Here is a 22,952-nt window from a genome sequence, read left to right as displayed (position 1 = left end):
CTTCTGTAAACACCAATGTCTTACTGGTGGTCACCATTTTTTCTTTTCTCTCAGCTAATAATGAAACTCTCTCTTTTGAGGATATTGCTTGTAGTTGTATTGAAGCAAATATCTTTCCAAGCATCCGCTATTCAAGGCTGGTTGCTAATAGTGTTCTTTGTATCTCATCCTCATTTCTAAGAATTTCCTCCTTTGCTCATTGTGCAAAAACATGCACCAGCAATTCAGGCAGCAATTACTGTAATTCACAATTACAAAGGCAGCAAGTGAGTCCTTTTGTACTCTAGTTATTTTCAGTTAGTTAGCAGAGGTCGTGCAATCATCTTGAGTTCATTGAGTTAAGAGCGTGTAAGGCAGGTTGCAGTTAAACAGGTGCCAATTACAGCAAGATTTTAGTTTTGGAATAATTAATTCATTTTTACAAGTATTACATTCATTCTGGCTGAAATCCAAAAAGCAGTCTTTATTATAAATTCAAATAGATGAAAAATAGGGATGTGTGAAAGGCAGCTACAAGACAATAAACAATAAAGGACATCATGTTCTTCACTGTGAAAGCAGAGCTGTCAGTTGTATTTCTGACAAATAGGTGCTCAACAATATTCTCAGGGGAAAAAATCTCTGTAGGAAGAAACTACAAGTTTTGAGCTTTAAAGGAGCTGTGTGTAGGATTTAGTTGCATCTACCCGCGAGGATTGTAGATGGCAACCTGTTAAAACTTTTCCCATGTGCCAAGCATAAACTCCCGGTTAGGATTCCTTCAGTGTCAGTTATTCAGGAGGTTTTTACCAGGAGCCCAGTTATCTGCAGATGGTTCTTTCTCTCCAAAACAGATGGACCAGGTGATTAAAACTGATAGAAACACTGAATGATATTATGAATCAATGTTTATCCAATGCTGTTCCGCTCGTCATTTGTAATGTGTGCTCACCTTTTTACTCTGATAACTTAAAGGCTAGTTCACATTAGACGATTTTCACCCCAATTTTGCATCGCGGAGACTATCGTAATCTTTTGAGTGTTCATATCTGGCGACGTGTGTTTCTGTCAGCGGGAGTCTCGCCAATTGCGTTACAACCTGTGTGTGCACACCACAAGATTTCTCCACCGAGCCCTCGCCAACAGAGCCCCAGATAATGCGGTGACATCACCAAACTACGTTTTTTAACTTGGAGACGACACATCGTAAAGGCATGGATATTCTTCCCAGTGCTGAATCAGATCTGCCTCCAGGGCCTGGGTCCAAACACAATGTGCTCCCCGTGATCCTGTGGACGCCGCCGTTGTTGTTGCTTGGCAGCTTGACTCAGTGTTGCCAGATCTTGGGAGAGAAACAAGCAGCCAGGGCTTTGGAAATAAGCCCAAACAAAGCGACAGATATATATAGAGAAAGGCGACTTTTAGAGAGCAAGCCCGAATAAGCAACTCCACTTTAGAAACAAGCCCAAAAAACTGCAACCCGACTACCAATATTTGTTAGGGACTGTACAAAAAACAAGCCCAGAGTCGCGGCTAATAAGCGGACCTGGCAACCCTGCCGGCTTGTCCTCCTCACATTTCTTCCGTCCTCCTGCGTGCTGACTTGGGACGTATCCAGATATCTGCTAACTATGGTGGCCTACGCATGAATACAAAGACCCTATCTAGAGCCAGTGTTCGGTTTTTCCATTCTGGGCTATTGTAGAAATGTGGCAGTGCAACATGGTAGACTCCATGGATGAGGACACACTCCCTATGTAGATATAAACAGCTCATTCTAAGGCAAGGAAAACACAACATTTCTTATTTTCAGGTAAGAATGCCAATAAATCCTCCAAAATCCTACACACTGGACCTTTAAACCATTCAAAATTGTAGCAACGCTCTATTTGGGACCTGCAGTAAATGTCCTACTGTAATTCTGCTATGAGATATGTTAATTGGCAGTGAGTGAGTGATTTTATCTGTCTTTGTCAGCACTAACAGTCCATATCCGCCCCACAGGATGTGAAGGCCATTGTTACCCACTCCATCCACAGTGCCATCCACTCGATAGGAGGCATCCAGGTGCTCTTCCCTCTCTTTGCTCAGCTGGACTACAAACAGCTCAATGACAGCAGCGTGGACACCACGGTCTGGTGAGTGGTGTACAATAAAAAACTGCAACCCAGTGGCTGCGTGGAATGCAGTGATATTGACTGTATGAATTATTTATAGTAGTCTAAATAGGCTTAAACAAAAAATAATGCTTTTTTTGTTTAATGTGCGGACTCGGAAATAAGTGAAGGAAATGGAAAAGAAGTGAAATAAAAAAGAATATGAGGGACATTAGATAGAGATGAGTCTTCTACGTGTGTGAATTATCTTCTCTCTGAAAGACCAACCTTACAATTACGCTGCAGGCCAGAAATAACTGATTATAGAGAGCAGGGCATGTAAGTGTGAAAGGAAGAAGAGTTATGTGGTTTTCCCTGGAGCGATGAGCTGCTTTTAGAAAGTCGGAGTGTCTGCGTTCTTCTCGCTCTAAGATACCACTCCATCACATGAGCCTTAACGCAGTTACATATCAGGCGGCATCTCTGTATCATGTTAGCCGCATCCGAGACGATTTGTCAAATATCATCAGGAAGACGGCGATAACAAACGAAAGAAAAAACACGGTCTTATTAAAAATTAATGATGGAGGTGAACGTGGAGCGGTTTTCTTTCCTTTTTGCTCACATACCCTAATGAAGAAATCCATCGACTGAAATGTGTGTGCACAATGTGTGTTGCAGTGCCACCCTGCTGGCGTTCCTGGTGGAGCTGTTGAAGAGCTCAGTGGCAATGCAGGAGCAAATGCTGGGAGGGAAGGGCTTTCTGGTGATTGGATACCTCCTTGAGAAGGTCAGTGGGAAGTCCTCCGCAGTGAAGAGTTTGTGTTACACGTCATATTTATTTGTTGTTGAGAGTAGCCTTGATTTTAACCATGACCTCCATGGAAGTTTTTCAAGGCTTATAAGGCGTCTAGTTTTATAATGTGTTATGTTTTGATTGCTCTTCATGTTTATCCGCTGTACACTCAGTTGGCAGTTTAAGTACAGCCAGGTGTTTCTATTATTTTGTCCAACCCACTTATAGGTATGTGGCTAAAGAAGGCAGTACAGTTCAGCTACATCCTCCACCAATCAGAAAGTGAACAGTAGAAGCTTTACTGCAGGACTGTTGTACTAAACCGCATTCGTTTTTTCTAGGTGTACCTAATAAACTGGCAACTGAGTGCTGTTTTTTTTCAATTTTAAATGCACTATACAAAATATTTTTCAACACAGATGTTTGTAAATTTGGTCTCGTGTCTTCTAGCTGCGACAAGTAGCAGTACGTCACAAATGTGCAAAAAGACAGATCACATGAATTAAAATACAGACTTGGCTGCTGGTGTAAATTAATGACTTGACACATTTGACGACTGTTAGGCGACATAGGCATCATGTCACCGTGGTTACACCGGCTTCACTGTAGGCTGACAGCATCTCCCGAGAGGGTAATTTGAATAAAACCTAAATAATTGAAATAAAACTGCTTATAGGTGTTTTACTAACCTGAAAAAATGTCACCACTTCGGATTCACACGTTCAGACGCAGCTGTTTTTTCACGTCTGCGCTGAAGCTCGTTTCATTGCTTGTGTGTCTTCGGTGTCACTTAAATGTCAATCAGTGACCGTGGCAACTACGCACCTACTACAGTGTATGGATGCACCTATCTATTGTAACAGTTAAAATATACAGTGCTGTATGAAGACACAACAAGGTACAACAGCATCATTATAGTCATTTACAAAAAAAATTTATTTATATTTCCTGTCTTTTGTCCAGTCATCACGAGTCCACATCACCAGGGCGGTACTTGAACAGTTCTTGTCCTTCGCCAAGTATCTGGATGGTTTACCTCATGGAGCGCCTCTCCTCAAACAGCTCTGTGACCATGTCCTCTTCAATGCTGCCATCTGGATACACACCCCTGCCAAGGTCTGTTTATTTGTGTGCATCTATTGCATATGTGTGTGTGCGTGTGTGTGTGTTGTCATGACCTTGCTGCAAAAAAATAAAAAAACAAGATGATGGTCTGAGTAAGAGAATTAATGGCGTGATAGATCCAAACAGAGACAAAATAGAAAAAGAAAGCAAGAGAGAATTTACCGCTCACAGATCTCAGGAGGATTTTTGAGACAAGTAAGCAATATAAAACCAAGAGGAAGAAGGGACTGACATCTTAGCGCCCATTGCCCTTTACAATAATGTAACAAAGGAGGTTACAGGACACGCAGGGAGGAGCTGGCACATCACGCAGGGAAGAACAGAGCAGGCAAACAAAGGTAACAAAGAGAAACAGTGACATTTGAAAAGACCCCGGGACAGGAGAGAGATGTGTAGCTCCTTTTTTTTTTCCCCCTCCTCACTCTGAACTAGATGTGAGTGGTCCTGGCATTCCCGCGAGGCCAGTCAGCTCTTGCCTCCATTATTTTCAGAACTTCCTGACTTCCCGTCTTCTTCCCTCTGACCCTGAGACGTGATTGGCTCCTGGGTGCAGCAGTATCGCTCTCCAGGGGCATGCTGGAGTTAGGACGGAGGAAATGTGACTGAGCAGGTGCTGCAGCTCAGGAGAATAAGGAGGGTGTGAAAGTCAGAATCCAACACAGCGTAAACACATCAAGCTAGCTGACATGCAGAAGCAGTCCAAAGTGGCTCGACTGTGTGATTGCTTATTGGGCTCTTACCTTCATCTGAGTGCCAGCACAGAAATTGACAATGAATTGCTCATAAACATTACCACAATTCAGCAGGGTCATCGTGAGAACAAGACAAGCACAATAAATGTGCTAAGCAGCAACACACACACACATAAAAAATAATTTAATCCTTTAATCTTACTCGCGCTGTACCATTCCTGTCTCCCACTGAGCTTTATTATTTTCCACTTCTCAAGGTATTATCATCACCTTCATTATTGGCAAGAATAGCCTTGGTCATATTCAGGACAGGAAACACTTGAAGAAATCACATCTGAAGCTCATCTCCTGTCTCTCATAACGTCTCCCTGGCTCGCACTGAAAATAAAGAGCTTGTTTTCTTCACCAAGCACTTCTGGCAAACATAATCCTCTCAGAGATGGCGAAATGTTTGTTACAAGCTACTGTTGCAGCAGTGCAGCCCAAACTATTGTGGCATGATCAAGGAATTTCAGGCTTTCCTGCAGCCCAACCTGTTGTAAATCGCAACAGATAAACACATCAGCTTAATGTGTGAAAAAAGTAACATAATGAAGGCCATTTAAGCCAGCTGAGTGCGCTCTCCATTCGAGATGAGCTGTGATGTGGTATGGTCAGGCCGCGGCACTCCGCTAATTTCACCAGTGCTACCTCGTTAAGGCTGGTCCTTAGCGTCGTGGTCACTGTAATGAGCTCAGAGATTTGTGAGCGTGCAGCAAACGCAAGCCTGTGTGCAGGCGATGGAGAGGATTGGTTAGAGGAATATGAAGAGAGGGAAAAAGGGAACAGAAGGAGGCAGGGAGGGAGCAAATAAGCAATTGGAGAGCGCCCTCCTTAAATGTCAGCGCTGCGTAAGGAGCTCCTCAGATGCTTGACAGCTTCAGGCACAGAAACATCAGAAATAACACAAAGCAGAAAACATTGGCACTTTAGCTGGAGGGAAGATTCCTTTCATTCCCCCGCGGCTGTCTTTTCACAATAAAACTCCCTTTTGTTTGAACACCAGAAACACACACAGATGATTTGTTTCTCTCCAGCAGGTCTCTGACAATTTGTATTCATCCGTCGACCTTTGTGTGTGTGTGCCCATATGTACTGTATTAATGGATGTGTGTGTGTGTTCAGGTTCAGCTATCCCTCTACACATACCTATCATCGGAGTTCATCGGCACCGCCACCATCTACACCACCATCCGCCGTGTTGGCACCGTCCTGCAGCTGATGCACACTCTGAAATACTACTACTGGGCCATCAACCCGCTGGAGTGCAGTGGAATCACCCCCAAAGGTCTTGGTAGGTTCACACCTGCATACAATTTGCACACATAAAGACATTATCGCTGTGAGAAGACACTTCTAACCGCCACTGGAGCGTAACTGCTGACGTAGTCTATCTGTCTATATAGTATATGACTTTGTTTGGTTTTATTCGGTTTCTCCATTTCTATCTTAAATTTTCTGACTTTACGCACTCCACCTTCTTTGTCTTTATTATTCTTAAACATACTAAACATCTTTTAGTGACGCAGCGTTTTACCGGATTTAGTGGATTCTACACATATAGTGGTAATAATCTCTGAAACACGTGAAATGTGTATTTACATTATCCATTCGCCCGTCAGTTTGTCCATCCATCCATCTTCTATGTTTGTCCTGTGTTGCAGCCTGTGCCATTACAGGGCTACCACACAAAAACACAACACACTCACTGTCACATTCATACCTTTGTGCAATTTAAGGTGTCATAAGCTCCAACCCAAGTGCTTATCAGGTGGTCAAGCAATGTCTGAACCAGGGTTGGACCCATCTATTATTATTTTTTTTTTACTTTAAAGCTACAGTTGGTAACTCTTATCAAAATAATTTTGTGTCATATTTGCTGAAATGGCTACTATATCCTGAAAGAAGTGCATGAGTTAGATAGTCTTTAAAGAAATCATGTCCCTCCTCTTCCACCTACTGCTTCTAATGGCATTTGAATTGACCGCAGCACACCAGAAACAACCAGTCAGAGCCAATGAGTCTCCAAGGCAGCTGTCAATTATGTCAATCTCTGCTCATGAACTGCGGTTAAACTGTCAAACTAAGCAGCGCTAAACAAATATGAATCAAAATTCTGTTACTGCATTGCCTGTTTCTCACCTCAAATGTTTTCAGAAACATATTTCAGTGTACTGTTTAGCTGTAAAATGAGAAAGTACCACCCAGCTGCCGGACCAACCTTTTCATTTCACAGCTAAACAGTACATTAAAATATGTTTCTGACAACTTTTAAGGCGATAAATAGGCGATACAGTAACACAATATTGACTTATATTGATCAGCGCTGCTTAGTTTGACAGTTTGACAACATAGTTCTCGAGCAGTGATTGACAGGTGTCTTAGGGCCTCCTCTGCTCTGATTGGTTGTTTCTGTTCATGTGCAGTAAGGCCATTGGAAGCACTACAAGGCAGAGGAGTAGAAAGGTTACCAACTGTAGCTTTAATTCTACAGTACTCATAGTTTTATGCATGTAATTGTATGAGATAGGTGAAGGTTAGATTTTCATGATGAGTTACCCAGCTGGCACCGAATGTCAATATGATGTCAGAAAGACGTTGTACTCTTACGTCTGACAGATGTTAAATTTTGGTTGGAATGAAATCCGCGCTGATGATGTTTTAAATGTCTAAAGTTAGAATTTCGCAATGTGTGATTGATAACATTCGTATGATGTTTTCCATACGTTTGGTTTTGTTCTTCATGTCTTATGACTAAATATCATTATTCTACGTCGGCATGACATTGGCATGAGACGTTACTTAATAACAATGCTAGCAAAACATCAACGTCGTCATAATTCTACATCAAATTGACGTTAAATGTTGTCCTGACATTAAATTTTGGTCCCCTGAGGTCACAACCTAAATTCAACCAAACGTCATGTGTCAAATAACTTTTAGCTTTTAGCTTACAGTTAGCTTTTATCTTTTAGGTTACAGCTTACAGCTAAAACTTAGGACCAGCATGAAGACCTGAAGTCAATCATCAGTGGGACTTAAATAGTTAACGGAAGTTTAATGGGTTTGAATGGCTTTGCAGTTTTGCAGAAATCCTTTATGTAATGTCAGGTCAAATAATTACAGCATCCTTAAATTGCATAAAATGCAGATAGCTATTTGATCATCGTTTAACATGGAGATAAGGACAGCAAAGAAAGTGACACACGGACACTATACATGCATTCAGAGGGTGTGAGTGGGTAACTTTCCTTTCCCTTAACAAACTGTCTTGTTGCTCATGAGCAAGATTGAGCACCTCCCTTTTGCAAATGTGTCTGCATGTTTGAGAGTGAGTAAGACCATTGTAGTAAAAGAGAATACATGTTTTTTTTCCTGTACGAAATTGGTTGTTGTCTCTTAAGAAGAATAATGCTGCTGTGTGCATGTGAAGCTTTTGTAATAGAAATCTTTTTTTTTTAATTATTATTATTATTATGTAGAAGTGAAATATGTGCACATGTTTTTGTGCTTCCTGTGAATGCAGTGTGTGTGTGGAAACAAAACTATTAAAGATTTGTCCACATTTGAAAAAGAAATGCAATTATAAAACGCATCTTACTCCAAACACTGCGCCGCCACAAATCAGATACGTGTCGATGGCTTTGTAATTCAACAGAGAGCAGCGTTAACGCGGCCACTGTTGCCACACACCGCAGCCTCAGAAAGGTCGGCGCAGGCCTTTCACTTTAATCAACCTTGTCTTTTGCCCGGGACCCTCCACTGACTATGAGTACGCATCCCACGTTGCCACGGCAACAGACGGATTTGATTGGCAGATCCAAGGGAGCTTTTGGAATTTCTAATCAAGTGGCTGTCTGGCTTCCTTTCTGTTTGGCGATATTGCTGTTTGACTGCGGGGATCCAGCTCCATAAAGAACCACTGATAACAGCAGTAATTAGCCTCAGACTTGTACTAATGGCCGTTCAAAGCTAAAGGATGTGCTAGTTGTGGTTTGGAAGCCTGCGTGTGTGTGTGTACTTGACCATACTGTAAGAGTGTGATATGCACCGATGGAATTAATTTGCATAGTAATGGACAGATATTTTGAACCTACAATGGGCTTTGTGGGTAGAAATGTGTTTAACTGTGCCTCAGTCTGAAGTAATGAGGTTGAATCCATGTTGCAGATATACAGTATTTTTTTTTTGTATTAGTGTATTTTTACCCCGCACCTGCTTTGAATCTTTGAAACCCTGCTTAGAAATACACAGCTCCTCTCCAAGCTTTTCTCGTATTTTACAAATAGCTCCATTTGATGTTTAAAAATTGCTTTTAGAAATACAAAAAGGGAGAGCGTGTACTGTACCTAATAAAAACACCTCAGGCCTTTAGCATTAGTCAGGTACATTGCTTTTGAACTCAGTGCAACCATAACAGTGATTTAATAGCTTCTTTTGAGTGAGAGAAAGAATGCAGCTGAAAAAAAGGCATAGTTATTTAAAGTGGCTCCATTTTTATTTATTTTTGTTTTATTCTGCTCACCTCAGTGATACCACTAGTTTTATATATTTTGTTTGACGTTTTATGTTATGGCCTTGAATGTATTGTAAAATAATGCAATTTAACAGTGTGTTAAATCCAAGTAAATATATTTTGTGTCCCTATGTAATCTTGAGCACACACAGACTGAGTGTAGTTCAACAAACAAAACTCGAAAGAAAAGACTTCAACAAACTGCAGAATTCACTGTATTTTTAGATCAAATCAACTTGAGTGTGTAGCTGTTGCAAGGAGCCCAAAGTCAGAACAAACACACACTTATTACAATTCACACACAAAGAAAGTGCATAGGTTTATTACAGTTTGACTCCTCACAGGTTGTCAGGTTATCTGGCAGAACAAAACAGTGTTTTCACAATGTCTGGATAAAACCATTGACTCAGAATTAGGATAAAAGGAGCACAAGAGGAAGAAAATTAATTTCAAAGAGCAAAAGACGATAATTAAAGCTGCCCCTGAGAAGTGGTTTAGATGAATATAAGCTTTGCTCAAATCCTCTTAAAAGACCCTGAAAAAGGAGGTTGCACTCGCGCTCATTCACCTGGTGCGTCCATGTTTGACACAGAGCTGCTGCGTCACCATGATGGATGGCGAGTGTCACTACTCCACCAACATGCACCAGCTTGACAGATAATGATGATGAATCACGGGGGAGCGCTTTGGTGTCATGTTTTGGCTTTGTGCAGAGCAGCTGAACAGACTGAAATCCGTACACACTCGTGTGATTCAAGGCCAGCAGAGCATGAGGGGGGAGAAGCTACGTATCTTCCTTCTTTCACACCCTCCGTCTTTTATGTTTCTCTCCGCTTTACTTCCGCTGGCTAAGCACCTACGGGTCAGATATCGGTTTAAATGTTCTGAGAGGACGAGGTGCATTTTATTGAGCTTACAATAAACACTGTTTTCTATTGCAGTACTCTCGCTTTGTATAAAATAAGGTCAATTCCAAACGCCCTGACACAGCAAAGTGCACGGTGGTAAATGCACATAAGCCGGACATCATAAATGTTTATTGTTGCCTTATAAACTCAACAAACCTCTGTTGGGAATGTAGAATGCTGATGAGAACAGGCAGCTTGTGAGGTTTATTGCTTACTAACTTGTTTGTTTGTTAATGACATCTGTAGAAGAGTAGTTGAAGTAGATGGAGAATGAGTGGCAAAGTAGGGAAGAGAGAGTCAACTTTGTCTGGCTGCAGTGGCCACTGGGACCATTAAAGGGATAGTTTGGATTTTTATGCCTCCGTGTCAGCGATAGCCATGGCTGTAGGCATAATGTTTTTGGGTTGTACATCAGTACATCCCATTCTCGTGAATGTAGTATCTCAGGAATTTTTGATGGAATTACCACAAATTTAGCACAAGCGTCCACTTTGACTTACAATGAACTGTTTAGATTTAGGCGGTCAAAGGTCAAAGTCATTGTAACCTTGCGTCTGACTTATTTTCATAAACACGATATCACCAGAAGGCCTTGAGGGAATTTCCTCAAATTTTGCACAAACGTTCACATGGACTTAACAATGAACTGATCAGATTTCGGCAGTCAAAGGTCAAAGTCACTGTGACCTAAAAAAAACATGCTTTTTTGCCATAACTCAAGAACTCATGCGCTAATAATGACAAAATTTCACACAAATATCTAACAGGATATAATGATGAAGTGATGAAATATTTTATCCAAAAGGTCAAAGGTCAACTTCACTGTGACATCATAATGTTTTCTCGCCATTAAACATAGTCATGACTCAGGAACAGAAGGGGAAACATCTGGTTGGATACTGAATTGGTGACACTAATCTAGGGTGTCCATCTCAAGACTGTGCTATGCTGCCGGGAAGATTCGTGCAAAGCATCCTTGTTTCTAGACCCCCTGGTCCAGCCATGGGGTCTAGATGTCTCCTTAATCACTAGTTCAAGGTCCACACAGTTAAATACATTCAGAGTCATACTTGCCTTTGTCTCTGTCAAGTAGCTGTCTATTAGACACTCACTCGACAGCAATACACAGTACTTCAAATTAAACGCCCTGTGTCAGAAATTCACTGTTCTTCAAAATGAAGTGTGTTTTTAACAAACTTGAAATGTTCCTGAGTAACTTGCGGTCCATTTAGAATGGACCTGTGACCCATTTTTTGAGCGTGAACAAGTTGGGAACCACTGTTTGAGAGTATATAGCATCTTTGCAGTAACATCCATATTTGTAGCATTGTCAACTGTCATGGCTATGAGTCTGGATGTAAACTTCAACCTGACTTGTTCACAGAGGTATACAACTGTGATAAGGTCATTCTAGTTTGAAGTGGCATTTGAAGGTACTTATCTATAATCAGTCTACTGCCTACAGTAGGTGGCGGGCAGCATGCCCTAAGCTTGGCGAAGCAGACAGGAGTACCACTACACAAGATAAGCAATACACTGCTGTGGTGCGGCAGCAAAACATATTTTGGCCACCTGAAAAAAGTCACACCTGAAAAAAAATCAAGTCATTTTAAGTGTATGCTATATTAAGATTATTTTTACCTCTGTATCTTGCTGTCAGACAGCCTTTTCCAGCAGGGAACTGATCTGAAAGTGATACTCTTATCAGAGCCACCACTCCATTGTCAAAAACGGTAATTTACCTGAGCATGGAGTTGCTGGTCGACCACTGTCTCAACCACTTAGTTTGCTGTGTGTTATTGTGTGACTTTGGTGTTTTAAAGGTTCAGTTCGGATATACCAAAGTCACACAATAACACAAACAAACTTAACGATCGAGGCAGCTGCAGACCAGCAGATTCCATGATTAGCAAGGTAAAGTTAATGTTATTGTCGAAGAAGTCTGTTGACTTTGAAGAGAGCAATATAACAGCATCTGTTCCCCATCAGAGAGGACTGTCTGAGGTCAAGGTAGAGCTGTGAAAATATTCTAAATATAGCATACACTTGAAGTGATGTAAAATTTCTACAGTGGGTTTTTTGTTTTTCGTGGCCAAAATCCATTTTATTGCTGCCCCCATCCATAGCACCACATTGCTTGAGCTTCCGTTTCAGTACTCCTGCCTGCTTCTCCAAACTGGGCGTGCGACAACCGCCATTTACTGTAGATGATACACTGACTATGGATTAGTACCTCATACAACCCCACTTTAAAAATTCTAACTATCCCTTTAAAGGAAAAATGGCCCTATTTGTTAAGGATGGGTTTTATATTATTTTTGCTTTGATCTGAGACTATGCATCTTTTTCTGTTTGGCACCCAATTCCATTAGTTAGTTATTTGGCAGCTGTTTCGAACCGATTCATCACAGCCCTAAGCTCCTAGTGTATCTGGCGCACACATTAAACACCTCAAAAATGACTGAAATGCTATTACAACAATGAAGATGGATTGCCAACATCTGAGTCGTCCTTTTTTTGTCTGTTAAAAGGGCTACTGTGCCGTAGTATCAGAGGTAAAAAGGAAGCCATTGTTGAAGCTAAATGCAGCCAAATTTCAGAAGAAATAAAACAGTTGAAAACACAATATCCTGAAGCTGGTGGCTCTTAGCAACTCTTAAAGCACATGTTTAAAGGTCATGAAGGGCTGAGGCAGTTATGAATCACAGCAAAATGGAGCTAAATGCACCAAGAAGGGCAAAAGACCTTTCAGAGAGGAGCAATGACATCAGACCCACATGAGGAATTGCTTATGTGTATGAGTCAGATGCTTTTGTGTTTTTAGCTTGATTATTTCTTTGTAGCCCACCACAGCAAACAGCTGATGGAGTGCCAGCGCTTTAAAGTAGATACAGTGGATTACAGTGCTTGTTTGGTTTGGATCATTTGGACTATCAATCACGTTTTTGTAAATTGCCATGTCTTTGCTGTAATCAGTTAGATTAGTACAACTATAAAATATCCAGATTGCCAAATTGCTTCTGGAGTTAATGACAGTGATTCACAGTTCTGTCTAAGAGAGTGTGTATGTGTGTGTTAACATGTTTTTCTTTGCTCTCCAGGAAGCCTAATAAAAGCTAATATCAGTACACAGTAGGGCTCACTCAGACTGAGCTACAGACTTATTTAGCTGATCATTATCCTGCATAAAAATGGATTTTTAACAGGAAATTATTCTTTTGTTTGGCTGTGTTTATTTAGACGGACCAAGGCCATCCCAAAAGGAGATCATCTCGCTCAGAGCCTTCATGCTCCTCTTCCTCAAACAACTCATACTGAAGGTACAGTGAGAGAAACTGATTACCATTATCTTCATCACACTCATGCATGAAGTTGCAAGAAATCGCTTTTTTCCATTATGTCCTCTGTTGTTTTCCTCCCTCTTGGGAACCTCGGGCTTAATCTGGAGTTTGTGTGTGTGCGTGTGCGTGTGTGTGCATGGAGAATCGCATTATAGATCAGAAGCCTGAATGAAGCACTCTGTCTTTTGTGTTTGTGTGTGCTTGTATTGATTTGTTCCTGTATTTACATATGTGTGTGTGAAGTTGTTGCTGCCTCACGGTTAAAAAGCATCATCCAGGAACAGAATTAATGAAGTCTTCTGAGATTAAGATGATGTAAAAAAAAAACCCGTAGATCATGAATGCTTCGGTTAAAGATGCCGTTTCTGTTTTTCACAGGACCGGGGCGTGAAGGAGGACGAGCTGCAGAGCATTCTCAACTACCTACTGACCATGCATGAGGTAAAAGCTAATTTCAGTGCCAAAGAGAGACACTGTGAGAGAAGGAGACAGAGAGAGACAGAGAGAGCGGTTGAGTGGAGCTGGTGGCAAAATGTGCATTATAATTTGTGGGCCGGAGTTATGGTCCACTTAAAGAAGTGAGAGTGTGAGTCAGCTTCGGCGCTGTGACAGCGTGAAAAATGGCGCAACAATGGACTGAACAGAATGTACTCTTCTGTAACAATTATATCTATTCTCGCTCTGAAATACCACCTGCTCCTTTTGCAATCCCCGCTCCCTGTCCACCCTTACAACTCTCTCTTTGTCCTCTTAACCCTTAAACCCTCCTCTTCCGCCTTTTTTCACCTTTTAAACTTTGCTTTCTTTTCTCCACAGGATGAGAATATCCATGACGTGCTCCAGCTGTTAGTGGCTCTTATGTCTGAACATCCAGCATCCATGATCCCAGCATTTGACCAGAGAAATGGAATAAGGTGACACTAATCATTGTATATCTGAAAAATATTTGGTTACATTCATGGTTAGACCTTAGCTGTTAATGCATTTTTATATCAACACACATCCAATACACAGTATTAATTACAATACACAGAAATATAAATGATCTAGTGTCAATGAGGGCTGGGCAGTGTGCTCAAATGGGGAATGTCGACGTCACTTCCAAGCTCTGACCATTTGAAAACCCACCATGAGATTTTTGATCACCTGCGTTCCGCTTCCCTTACTCTGAATTTGGCCAAATGTGAGTTTGAGAAGGGTATTGTTACATACTTGGGTAAAAAAGTAGGGCATGGTCAGGTTTGCCCAGTGCATGCCAAAGTGCAAGCAATCTTGGATTTCCCAGCTCCCTGAATGTGACGTGAATTCTGTCATTTTCTGGGGATGGCTGGGTATTATTGTGCGTTCTGTAAAAAATTTTGTGGTGTAGTGGCTCCATTGACGAGCTTAGTCGGCCCCAAACTCTCTTCCAGTGATGCGCCCTGAGAAAGACACTTTTTGGAGTGCAGTAAAGTGAATCATATGTCATGTGATGAGAAACAAGCAATCACAGGCTGCAGGTATCTTTCTTTCCTTTCTTAAATATCAGTCTATGACAAATATGGAGAAGTTGATCATTTATTGCAAGGCTACTCAGCGCTTTACGATCTGTTACACGGACAATATTCTAGGCCTAATACAAACTCTAAAACACAATGCCTGGAAGAAGATCAGGTCTGAACTCAGGATTTCTGGTGAGTAGGCTGTGACACAGTGCTGGCGATGGCAGCTTAGCAGCATCACGTGCAGCCTGCCTCCGTGCCCTTGTAAGTTGTCATTGAGTAGGCATAAGAGTAGCACCCACCCTTGCATTGTCCAAGCTGTAAAGGACGTGGCATATGTCCCGGCTCTTCGTCATTATATCCACATTCCTAATGATAATTTATCAAAGATTTCATTGTGTAAATGTTTTGTGAAGCCACAAATAGTCAATCCTACAATATCGTCACAGTATTGATATCGAGGTATTTGCTAAAAAATATTGTGATATTTGATCCATATCGCCCAGCCCTGGTACTGATAGACAGATAAATTAAGCTGAAAAAAAAGGAAATTGATTCATAGATTAAAAGGCCATACATTTCCTATTTTGATGTGTTTAAGAGAATAATTTTATTGAAGATTTAGAAAGCAGGAAGAAACTGGTTTTTATTGTGCAAAGTAACATTTGTAGTCTTTGTCGTTATTACATGATTTGTTTGATGAGCAAATGAATCCTCAGTTTTGAGCAGCAACAATAACGCATATGCTTTACTGCATGTTTAAGGCGTTATTTATATGTTCACTTACAATAGCCATGTTCCATATACAAAGGGAAGCTTCAATCACACAACAGGATTTCTCAAAGATGGACTCTTACTGTGCAGCTAAGTCCCCCAAAGCACAACTGCACATGGATGTGTTTTTGGTTGCTATGGTAAATCTTCTGTTGTCGAAGAGCTAGTCAGCAAACTGTGTTTTGTTTTTTTTTTACTTTTATGTCCTCTGAGCAAACTCCTTTGAGGAAAATGCTTCAGTCAGCACACGTGTTGCTAACTTTGAGGATGTTTACTGAGTATCAGACAGCAGATGTTTACTACACACACAGAAGAACCGGGTTTTTCCACTTTTAGCCTTCATCTAAGGTATTGTGATTCCTTCACTGTCACTGATAAGTGTGGCTGTGTGTTTGACATGTTACAGGGTGATCTGCAAGCTCCTGGCCTCTAAGAGTGAGAGTATCCGGGTCCAAGCACTCAAAGTCCTGGGCTACTTCCTCAAGCACCTCGGTCACAAGTCAGTACCTCTTTGTCTCTGTGCTTTCTGTCTGGTGTTCTCCTTTGTTTGGTGTTTAGTGCTCAGTAAATGGAGAACCATCGGAATAAGGGAGCACTTAAATCTTTTTTTCCTGTCACAGCTAAAACAGAAATACCGCATCAGGGTAGTGATGGCCTCACATTTAGGTCTGAGAGTGAGGAAACACACTGCAGTAAAAACGGAAAAAACTACAGCAGCGCAGCCTCCAGTGAGCCTTAGAAAGGCTGTTTGTTTGTGTGTGTGAAGATAATGTCCTCATCATCACGTCCAGGCGGAATAATCATTTTGACAGTGTACACTGGCAGGGAGGTGGAACCTTGATGAGTGGCAATGAATGCTGGGGGATTTATTCATCCCATGTGACACACACGCCTCTCGCTGCACGACATGGGAGCAAGCTGCCGAGCTGCACCTGAGCCCTGCACCTTCAGTCCCCCCACCTACTTAACATCTGCTCCGACCAAACATCCTGTCGCGCTGCCTCTTTAAGTTTAGTCACCTTGATACTTCTGGAAATTTTATTGATCCAGACAGCAATTAAATTATACATAAAACACCATTTGCACCTTTGAAAGACATTTCAATTTATTTCATTTAATATGATAATGTTAAATACTCAATCACTCAATCAATTTCACATGCCGTGTTTTTATGTGATTTAATTTAATGATTTGTCAGTTTTAAAAAAACAGCATTATAAAAAATGTAATTTTCTGCCATAATCATGATTTCAGAGCCACTGACTGTTTTATAGATTTGTCAATGTCACAGATTAAAGCAAAAGCAATTTGGGTTATACTGAGTTTCTACACTGTTGTTTGACAGTTGAAGTCATGTCTACAGGGACGCTCATAAGGGTGGGAAGTGGGGGGCTTTCTGGGATGCACAGGTGGGGAGGAGGGGTGATGCCTGAAATAATCATGTTCATCCTAAATATAAGAAATAATAATAATAATATGCACCATTACCTCTCAAAACAACAACAATCAACATCGTATTTATTGTTGCTCTAATTAAATGTAGCCTTTTTCATGATGAAAACCCCCCTCCTGAAAATAGTACAACTTTTTTTTGTATGCAACCATTGCAGCATTGAAATACTGCAGCTAGCCAGCCACCTGACCTTAGAACTAGGAGAGAGATCATGCCCATGCGTTCACATGGGTACAGCAGATTTGAGGAGGGCCCATTCACTGGACCTTTTCAGGGGCTTAGCCATGTCTGTGGGTGGGCCTGCATGTCTCTTGTTGATGTTTCTTTGTATACATACAGTAAACATAATCTTTAGAATCTTTATTTATAGAGCACTTTTCATTCAGGAAGTGCAGCACAAAGTGCTTCACAATAAGAGCAGTTTAAGCACTGAGTGCTTCACATGAAAATAGACAAAATGGACATAAAACAGGCAATTCAATATAAAAGGACATTTAAAACAGTTTAAAACATGGATGGAGTTGTAAAACTATAAATCATGAAATCAAGTAAGATTTTAAAAGAGTTAAAAGTAGCTCAAGGCTGAAGTGAATAGATATACGCGTTTAGCTTTCTTTTGAAAATATTTAGCGCGCTAGCTTCCCTGATATCTATGGGCAGTGTGTTCCATAGCTTTGGGGTGTAATTGACAAAGCATCCCTTTTTTTCATGTAGCCCCTCATTCTGATAGAAAGCAGAGGATTCGTACACATAATGCTTTTATTTCTGCATAAAGTGTGCCATAAAGCATACCGTTATATATTTTCTGTTTTTCTCTTAATTTGTTCAAATAGACAAAGAGGGTTGGGACTGAATTTCAAAAAGAATTTACAGTCTCAGCAAAATGTAGTTATTCTGTTTAAATAAAGTGAAATTAGTAGCAGATTAAACTAATTTAACAAGATAAAGGGAGCGAGATGCTTTGTTAAGAATATTTATGAATGAATTTTGTGCAAACTTTCCTTAGTTTCTTCATTTTAATGACCTGATTACAGTCAGAAATTTACAGAGGCTGAGCATTATTCACTTAATTCAATTTTAAAAATTTAGTCAACCCTGATTCCTGAGCCTTTCAAGTTAAAAGCCTCTCAGAGACACAATTTTCGCCTACTGGCAAGGTTAATCGTCAAAGTTAATAATGTGCAGCCACACAAACGTTGCCCCGGTGACGCCTGCAGTGTTGCCGTTCCGTTAATGTCGCTCCTTAATTTCTCTTGTTGGTATTCATCTCTCGTCCTCTTTAGTCCCGTCATAATTGACAGGGCCACATGGTGCCACCTGCCAATATCAGACTGTCATCAGGGCACTGACAATCAATGTCAATTTCAACTGTCATAAATTCAGTAATGAATGGCAAGCTGCGTGTGTGTGTGTGTGTGTGTGTATGTGTGTGTGTGTTTCCCTGCAGGAGGAAGGTAGAGATCATGCACACGCACAGTCTGTTCACACTGCTGGGGGAGAGGCTGATGATGCACACCAACACTGTCTCTGTCACCACCTACAACACTCTGTATGAGGTAAGTGATTGGCTCATTAACATGCTGCATTACTATAGCAACGTACAGTAAGTGATAAGTTGTCAGAATTTAGATGATAGTGATCTTATTTAATTAACGGCTGTTAACCCCTCTGTGTGTGCGCAGATTCTGACAGAGCAGGTCTGTACCCAGGTGGTTCACAAACCCCACCCTGAGCCTGACTCCACTGTCAAGATCCAGAATCCCAGTAAGTACAAAAGCACTGTAGCCTGTTTCTGCCTGTCTCTCCGTGTTCTTTGGTCTGCCAATAATGCAGTGTTGTTTTAATGTGAGTAAACAAACAACAAAGGCTCATTCAGAAGCCGACACTGCTGCCATCTCCCACTTATTGATCTGCCTCTCACTCTCTTGTCCCTCACAATTTTTCTCTCTCATTGAAAATACTTTTTAAATATTTGTTTCTCTCACACTCTCATCTCCTTCCTCTTCCACTTCCTCTCCCCCGTTCTCTGATTCTTACCTCCCACCCAGTGATTCTGAAGGTAGTGGCCACCCTGCTGAAGAACTCCTCTCCCAGCGCAGAGCTGATGGAAGTCAGAAGACTCTTTCTTTCCGACATGATCAAACTCTTCAGTAACAGCCGAGAAAACCGGCGGTAAGAGCGCACAAATGACTAGACTTGCATTTGTTTCACTGCTTGTCTTTTACTTCTTGTTATATTTTGATAATAAGCTCCGGCTGCAGCCCAACTCACATCCAGTGTTTGTGTTGTGTCCCAGCTGCCTGTTGCAGTGCTCTGTGTGGCAGGACTGGATGTTCTCCCTGGGATACATCAACCCCAAGAACCCAGAGGAGCAGAAGATAACAGAGATGGTGTACAACATCTTCAGGATCCTGCTCTATCACGCTATCAAATACGAATGGGGAGGATGGAGGGTTTGGGTTGATACCCTATCCATCGCACACTCAAAGGTGAGAGTGAGATGTGCATTCAAAGTATCAAAGAGCAAAGGCTTATCTGTACATCCACCATTTTTCATTTACAATTAACAATCAAACATGAAGAAATCCATCAATTAGGACACAGAAACAGTTTTCCACCTAGAAGAGCCTTCAATAGACTAGAATGCCACGCAGCCACATTACATTTGACATTATTCAGGGCTTTACTGTTCAGTTTTTAACCAAATAGCCCAGATTTTCCCACTGCTGCAATCACTGTCACTGTAACTCATATCTTAATACGAAATTGTTGTTGGAAGTAGTTTAAAGACAATTTGAGATGTTAGTAAATCCTGTAGAAGCAGAGTAGAAATTACAGCCTGGCATCAGCATTAGCCTGAAACCTCTTAGTTCTATTTCAGTCTCCAAGAGGCGTTATTTACAGCTGTAAATCAAAATGCCGCTGAGCGACGGACAAATGTAAACAGACACTGCAGCGTGTAGAGATGAGATGTGATGGTGCAACATCAATATGTCTGTGAACAAGTAGGACTGTTTTTGTCATCAGGATTTTAAAATGGTACTTCAACTGAAAGTTCCACATCATCTGCGGCGCTCATCTTTCCTAAGCTAGGTTTATGTTCACCAAAGTGTCCCCGGCCTGTAAGCAAACCAAAAATGGCGTCATCACGTAAAGCACAAAGGCTCCGCTGGTTGTCAGTCATCCTCTGAAACATGTCCCATATTAGATTAATGGTTGTGATTGGCCAGAGGCAGGCCAGGTCAGGTAGAAATGTGTTTAACCAGGAGGTGGAGCAGATGCATCTGCCAGAGCAAATAAACCAAGTAGAAGAAGACAAAGAAGGTTGACAAGGCTAATCTCGACTTAAATCCACTGATGATCACAGAGTAATTAATCAATGAGATACTGTAGAACAATATGTTAAAGTTGGGTGGAAGATGGACTTTCATTTTAAAGACTTTTAGTTTTCTTTTTCATGCACAAGTATGTCACATGTCATTTAGCTCCTTTGGTTGATGTGATTCCTAGGACTGAAACTAACAATATTTTCATCATCAGTTAATCTGCCAGTTTTTTTCATGACTAATCAATTTATCATTTAGTCTATGAAATGTCAAAAAACATGGTTAAAAGTACGATCACAGGTTCCCACGGCCTAAAATGATGTCTATGGATGATGGTCTAATAGCCCTGTTATGCTAGTCCCAAATTTATCCATGCAGCCTTAGGTACACATGATCTATGAACTCCGTTGATGTTGATTGAGGTGAAGGTTAGCTATTGTCAGTGCTTGTGTTCCGATCACACAACCAATTCTATCCCCACCATCTGTCACAGGTGACCTACGAAGCCCATAAAGAGTACTTGGCCAAGATGTACGAAGAGTACCAACGCCAGGAGGAGGAAAACATGAAGAAAGGGAAGAAAGGCTCTGTGTCCACTATCTCTGGGCTTTCTGCTACGCCCGCCCCTGTGGTCAACGGCAACCTGGAGATTGACGATAACTCCCAGACACAAACACCTGAGAGCGAGGCCGAGTACAGCGAGGGGGCCGGAGGAGACTCGCGGAACCTCCTCGCAGAGGGCGCTGTGAAGCGACCCAACGGAGAATCCCTGACACCTGGGGAGCAGGCCGCTGGTCCAGGGGTGAGGGTGGAGGTCCACGACCTGCTGGTGGACATTAAAGCAGAGAAGGTAGAGGCCACAGAAGTGAAGCTGGATGACCTGGACTTATCTCCAGAAGGTCTTGGTGGTGGTGTGGGTGGAGGAGGTGGGGGAGGAATGGAGAACGGACCTCTGGTAGAGGTGGATTCTCTCCTGGACAGTGCTTACTGTGCTGTAGTTCAAAACCTAAATGGGAATCTGGCACCTAAAGATGACACGCCAGGCTCAGGAGTCGGGATGGCATCAAGCCTGGGGCTTTCGGGTGTCAGCCTGGAGGATGATGGGAACATGGGTCCGCTCATCACGTTGGCTGACGAGAAGGACAGTGTCCCGAGCAACAACGGATTTCTCTTCAGCAAGGTAGGATGTAATATGAAGATTATCTGTGATTAAAGTCTGTGGATCCGCATCTTCCCCTGCCGACATAGAATGTAGTACCACATAGTTTTTCTACTGTCTCAATAGAAAAATAGTTGTTGCTGCAGATTTTTCCAAATGTCGAAATGTTCTTTTATCTTTTTTATCGCCCCATTCATCTCCTCCAGGTTGATGAGAAACTGCTCCCAGCTCTGGCAGCCACAGACCCCCTCGTACTGCCGAGTCCAGACCAGCCCACTCCATCCGGCCCAGTCCCGGCTCACTCCACAACCAGCGCCAGCGATGACCTCAGCCTGTTGGCCCACATGACCAGCTGCGGCTCCGATTTAACGCAGACCCAGAGCCACACATCTGGGGAACTTCCAGAGGACGGGCCCTTTAAGATCCAGAGCCCTCTTGCTGACATCAGCTCTATTGCTGAGGCAGAGAGCCAAGCCCAGATACAGGGAGCCTCAAGACCCGATTTCCCAGAGGGAGAGGGCACATCCGGGGCAGAGGGAGAGGTCGCGGGGCTTAAGACTGGGGGAGACACAGCCAGCACCACCTCTGATACAGAGAGGTCAGATGACGGAAAAGACAAAGACACGAAGAAGATCCAAACTACCGCGACTACTCAGGTATGTTTGTGTGTGGCTTTGGCTGATCCTGAGCAGTTTTTGCGGTGTGGTATGGTGCATTGTCCTGGAGGGGTGCCACTGCCATTAGGGAGTGTTGTTGAAATGATGGCGGCACTTGGTCTGTAGTGGTGTTGAGGCAGGTGGTGCGTCTCAAGTGGCATCCACATGAATGCCAAGACCCAAAGTTTCCCTGCAGAACATTACATTGTACACAGATGATAATTATTCTCTTCACCTGTCAGTGGTTTCAATGTTGTGGTTGATGGGTGTATACTGTCTCATTGCCGAGCGTCATTCTTGATTGTTTTCTCCCGCTGTCTTTCAACTAAAACCCAGCACACCTAGGAAGCTTTGAGTGGCAATGACAAGCCTTCTTCTCCAACCCTAAGGCTGCAGCAGCCCCACTGTGATTGTCTCTGTGTGTTGATTAGTGTAAAAAGCTCAGCCATGGACACTTTGTCTCACCAGAAAAGCCAAGTGACTGCCCACACATGAACTAATTCTCTAATAAATCAGGGAATACAGAAGTCCCAGAGAGTCTTCTGTGGTTTTGCTAATGAAACTGAATTTCATAACTGTGTGAAAGCCAAGTTTTCTATTAAACTAGTAGG

The 22,952-nt window shown here is 42.1% G+C and overlaps 1 protein-coding gene across 18 annotated transcripts in view; it reads left to right on the top strand.

The window, feature by feature from the left end:
* nbeaa (neurobeachin a) overlaps positions 1 to 22,952 on the top strand; it is a 116,739-nt gene that overhangs the window by 59,428 nt on the left and 34,359 nt on the right. For all 18 annotated transcript variants that reach the window (XM_033638098.2, XM_078172495.1, XM_033638048.2 and 15 more), the window contains exons 10-23: positions 1,984 to 2,117; positions 2,757 to 2,865; positions 3,835 to 3,987; positions 5,853 to 6,021; positions 13,392 to 13,471; positions 13,871 to 13,933; positions 14,309 to 14,406; positions 16,154 to 16,246; positions 18,648 to 18,756; positions 18,883 to 18,964; positions 19,249 to 19,372; positions 19,497 to 19,689; positions 21,020 to 21,706; positions 21,892 to 22,341. In XM_033638098.2, coding sequence (XP_033493989.1) covers positions 1,984 to 2,117; positions 2,757 to 2,865; positions 3,835 to 3,987; positions 5,853 to 6,021; positions 13,392 to 13,471; positions 13,871 to 13,933; positions 14,309 to 14,406; positions 16,154 to 16,246; positions 18,648 to 18,756; positions 18,883 to 18,964; positions 19,249 to 19,372; positions 19,497 to 19,689; positions 21,020 to 21,706; positions 21,892 to 22,341 — 2,544 coding nt within the window. The remainder of the gene's footprint in view (positions 1 to 1,983; positions 2,118 to 2,756; positions 2,866 to 3,834; positions 3,988 to 5,852; positions 6,022 to 13,391; positions 13,472 to 13,870; positions 13,934 to 14,308; positions 14,407 to 16,153; positions 16,247 to 18,647; positions 18,757 to 18,882; positions 18,965 to 19,248; positions 19,373 to 19,496; positions 19,690 to 21,019; positions 21,707 to 21,891; positions 22,342 to 22,952) is intronic.

This window comes from Epinephelus lanceolatus, chromosome 11 (genome assembly GCF_041903045.1).
Source record: "Epinephelus lanceolatus isolate andai-2023 chromosome 11, ASM4190304v1, whole genome shotgun sequence".
NCBI classification, from domain to species: domain Eukaryota; kingdom Metazoa; phylum Chordata; class Actinopteri; order Perciformes; family Serranidae; genus Epinephelus; species Epinephelus lanceolatus.
The sequence above is the reverse complement of the archived record's forward strand: the minus strand, read 5'-3'. Positions and strand labels throughout refer to the sequence as shown.